The 4,139-nt window shown below is 33.1% G+C and overlaps 1 protein-coding gene across 1 annotated transcript; it reads left to right on the forward strand.

The window, feature by feature from the left end:
• Positions 1-2,911: 2,911 nt before the first annotated feature.
• Positions 2,912-3,731, forward strand: LOC110626936 (peptidyl-prolyl cis-trans isomerase). Its single transcript, XM_021773130.1, has one exon. It carries the CDS (start codon positions 2,985-2,987, stop codon positions 3,498-3,500), a length of 516 nt encoding a protein of 171 aa, XP_021628822.1. The 5' UTR covers positions 2,912-2,984; the 3' UTR covers positions 3,501-3,731.
• The last annotated feature ends 408 nt before the right edge of the window (positions 3,732-4,139 follow it).

Genomic DNA, 4,139 nt, shown 5'->3' on the forward strand with positions numbered 1-4,139 from the left:
AACGAATGGATGTTACTTCTGATACAACACCCCTTGGTGATACCACACACTTTCGTGGCCTTGTAGACTCGTTACAATATTTAACACTTACTCGTCCCAATTTATCATATAGTGTCAACTATGTTTCACAATTCATGCACAATCCAACAATGTCTCACTTGAAATATGTTCGTCGTATTTTATGATATTTAAAAGGAACAATACATTATGGTCTTTCATTTACGGCAGATACATCACTTGCTCTTAGTGCTTTTTTAGATGCAGATTGGGCGGGTTGTCCAACCACACGGCGGTCCACTACCGGCTATTGTACGTTTCTCGGCGCTAATATCATCTCCTGGTGTGCCAAGGAGTTCTGATCACGAGATACATTCCTTCAGCATATCAAGTTGCTGATATATTTACAAAGTCAATTACAAAAACTCGCCTAGCACAATTTCGACGCAAACTCTGTCTCCATCCTGGACACAGTTTGAGGGGGGATATTAGTTCAGGGAGTCATAATGATGGTTCCACCTCTCAGGAGTAATAAGGCTGCTGTGCTAAGGCTTGAGTATTGGAGTGATAAGGGTTAATTTTATAAATATTGAACAATTGAATGAGTCTTGTGATTAGGATTCTTAGGGTGATTCGTTCACTTACTGGTGATATTTTTTCCATTATTCTCTCCTATTCAATAGGCAACTTTAGTTATCAATTCTTTTATTTAAATCATGTGTGTACTGTGAAGAAAAAATATAACGAAGATTATATTCTTAAAAAACATCTCTTTTTCACTTTGTTGTTTGATTTACCCTTCTAACCTTTTAAATGTGGCCAAATAAAATAGGTTAGATATTTCAAATGGATTTCAATGGCCACTTGAAATGTGTATTCAAGAGGGTGATGCTAATAGCTTTGTGTCCTGGTCTCAAGGTATTGATGGATCCCTGCAAAAGAGAATTTCATTGCGCAGTTTTTGAAAGACAGGCGAAGTGGTAGAGTTTTGTATGGAATAATGACTATTTTTTTAATCCATATACTTTTTTTTTTATCTATTTGAATTGATTATATATTGTCTTTTGATAATTTAATAGTTGAATTATTCAGAATTGGATTTGACTCTGGTGATTAGTATCCTAATTTTATGCAGTATGATGCAAGGATAAGTTGGAGCAGATATTCATAAATCTGTTAAATACATCTATGTTGTTTTAATGAGGCTAGGATACTTTGATGGAACTCCTTTCAATTCATTTGGCAAGAAAGATATATGCAACAATGAGAATTTTGAGTTGGCTACTGTAACAGCATAAGAAGGAATTGTTCTTTTTAAAAATGACAATTATTTTCAATTATAAGAAACTTACTCTAATTCGACCACATGACAATACTACACAAGCAATAATCGAAATTTATGGAGGCTTCAATTACTTAATTACCCCAGAAATATAAATATATTGTTTAAGTGTTCCTTGCCGTTATGTTTCACCAATTGACAGATCCAAAGTAACGTATGAAATAGGATGTGGAGATGTAACTTGTAAAAATGACAGTTTAATCTTATATCTTATATGGATTTCAAACCGGAACAAATTTAATAAATATGATGTAATGTTACTTGATTTAAATGTTTAGACAACTAGATTTTAGTAGTGAATATAAAATTATTATCTTTAGTAATTTAAAATTATTAAAAACATTATTTTTATTTTATAATATGGTAATTTACAGTGTAATTATTAAAATTTAATAAAATTCATAATTTATTCTCTGCTTATTTAATAATAAATAATTTAATCTTTAAATTTTTATTTTATTAATAAAATAATTCTATTATAATTTTATTATTATTCAATTATTAATTGAATAAATTAAATTAAATTTAAAAAAATTAAATTATTATAAATATTAAAATTATAAAAAATTAAATAATTATAAATTAATAAAATTAAACTGTTATAAAAAATAAAATTCAAAAGAATTATTAGATAATAAATTTAACATAAGGTAACATATTTTTTTAGTAGATAAAATCTTATCGTCTTTATAGATAAATTTATAATTTTAAGAATTATTTTATATAAATAATCCTTATTCTTTTACATATTTAAAATTGTATTTAAAATTTAAACTGATGATAATTTTACTACTCAAACTAATGGTAGAATTATCAAAATATCTAATATACAATTTATAGAAAAGTGCTAATTAATTTTAATATTTTAAAATTATAAATATTAAAGATAATATTTGAATCATATTATTTAGAATACTGAGTTTAAATTTGAAATTTGTTTTAACTTATCTGGTACACCTTTATTGTAATAAAATTAAAATGTGAAATTTGTTTAATGTTTTTAATATTTAATTAACTTAAATATCACCATATCTTGCTTCAATTGATTGTAACAAACTTTGGTATTTATCCTTTTTACTAAATTTTTTTATAAGTTATGTTCTTTACTATTATAGCAATAACAAAAATTTCCTTCAAAATCAATTCTTGTTATATCATTAATTGTTTTAATAAAGCTACAATTTTCATGATTTTATTTCTAATCTTGGAAATTCAAAAAACAAATTTCCCTTTATACCCTTCTGGTATGAGTAGTGGTCTCAGATGCTTGTAAGGCTATGAATGACACTTGTACGTTTTACCGTTTCATCATAAATAAATCCATTAAATACACCCACTTTCTACAAGAAGACAAAACCTCGAAACCCGACATGAAACGGCGTCATTTCCTCTCAAATGAGGCAAAAAGCATATACCACCACGGATCCCAAACTTAACCCAAGTCAAAACTCAACCTAATCATGGGTAATTCCTGCTCCCTCAAGATTTCTACACGTGTCCGCATCCAACGGCACCCATCCACCTTGCACAGATATTCACCGCCTCATCTTCCTATATAACTACTCATCAGACCAGCCAAAAACCCTACCCTGTTCTCTTTATCCTCTAAAGATTATCCGTCTATAAATCTACTTCCTCTCTTCTAATGGCGAACCCTAAGGTCTTCTTCGACATGGCCATCGGTGGTCAGCCGGCTGGTAGGATCGTGATGGAGCTCTACGCCGATGTCGTTCCCCGTACAGCCGAGAACTTCCGCGCTCTCTGCACCGGAGAGAAGGGAGCTGGCAAGAGCGGAAAGCCTCTCCACTACAAGGGCTCGACTTTTCATCGTGTGATTCCTGGATTCATGTGCCAGGGTGGCGACTTCACCGCCGGAAATGGCACCGGCGGTGAGTCCATCTACGGATCTAAATTTGCTGATGAGAACTTTGTGAAGAAGCACACTGGTCCAGGTATACTTTCCATGGCTAATGCTGGTCCCGGAACCAACGGATCTCAGTTCTTCATCTGTACCGCCAAGACCGAGTGGCTTGATGGAAAGCACGTCGTCTTTGGTCAAGTTGTGGAGGGCCTGGACGTGGTGAAGGCCGTAGAGAAGGTCGGGTCCAGCTCCGGAAAGACCTCTAAGCCCGTTATGATCGCCGATTGCGGTCAGCTTTAATTGATCCGCGATCTGTGGTGATGACGGCGGAGGTGGTGGTCTCCTTATATGTAGTAGTGACTTAGGATTTGGTGTGCGTAGGGTTGGGTTCATGTTTTCTTTTTGCGTTTTTTTTATCTTTTAATCCTCTTCGGGATCTGTCTTTAGTGGATCGACCGAGTTTGATTACATCGTGTGTTGATGGGATGAGAACCACACCATAAATAAGATAGGCTTTTCTTCATGCGATTATATCTTAATCTTTACTAATTTTGGAAGACTAAAATAACAAAACTGAGGATCTTTGAGCATGGGACTTTATGAAAATTAGATTTCTCTCTCCTCGCGTGATTCAAATGAGAGAAAAAATCGAGATACGGATGATGGTGATGTTGACCAGAACAACATTATAAAATGTGGTTTAAATTTCACGATATTGCGGAAAATTGAGATGGCTCTATCTGAGATGTGGCGCTCGACCGTCGAAGCAATGGGCCTCGTTCCTCGGCTTTCTACTTTTTTGGTTGAAAGCGTGGGGGATATTTTCTTGAATTATCAACCGTATTATTGAGAATAATTATATACAATATTTATGTGCTTTTCAAAGGGAAGAATGCTTATTATGAAGGGTAATAAGCAAATTTAAGTGAAAATAAATAC

This window comes from Manihot esculenta, chromosome 11, assembly GCF_001659605.2.
Source record: "Manihot esculenta cultivar AM560-2 chromosome 11, M.esculenta_v8, whole genome shotgun sequence".
In the NCBI taxonomy this organism is placed as follows: domain Eukaryota; kingdom Viridiplantae; phylum Streptophyta; class Magnoliopsida; order Malpighiales; family Euphorbiaceae; genus Manihot; species Manihot esculenta.

Excerpts from the sequence above, each read along its gene's own strand:
- LOC110626936 (XM_021773130.1), top strand. The coding sequence starts at position 2,985 with ATGGCGAACCCTAAGGTCTTCTTCGACATGGCCATCGGTGGTCAGCCG.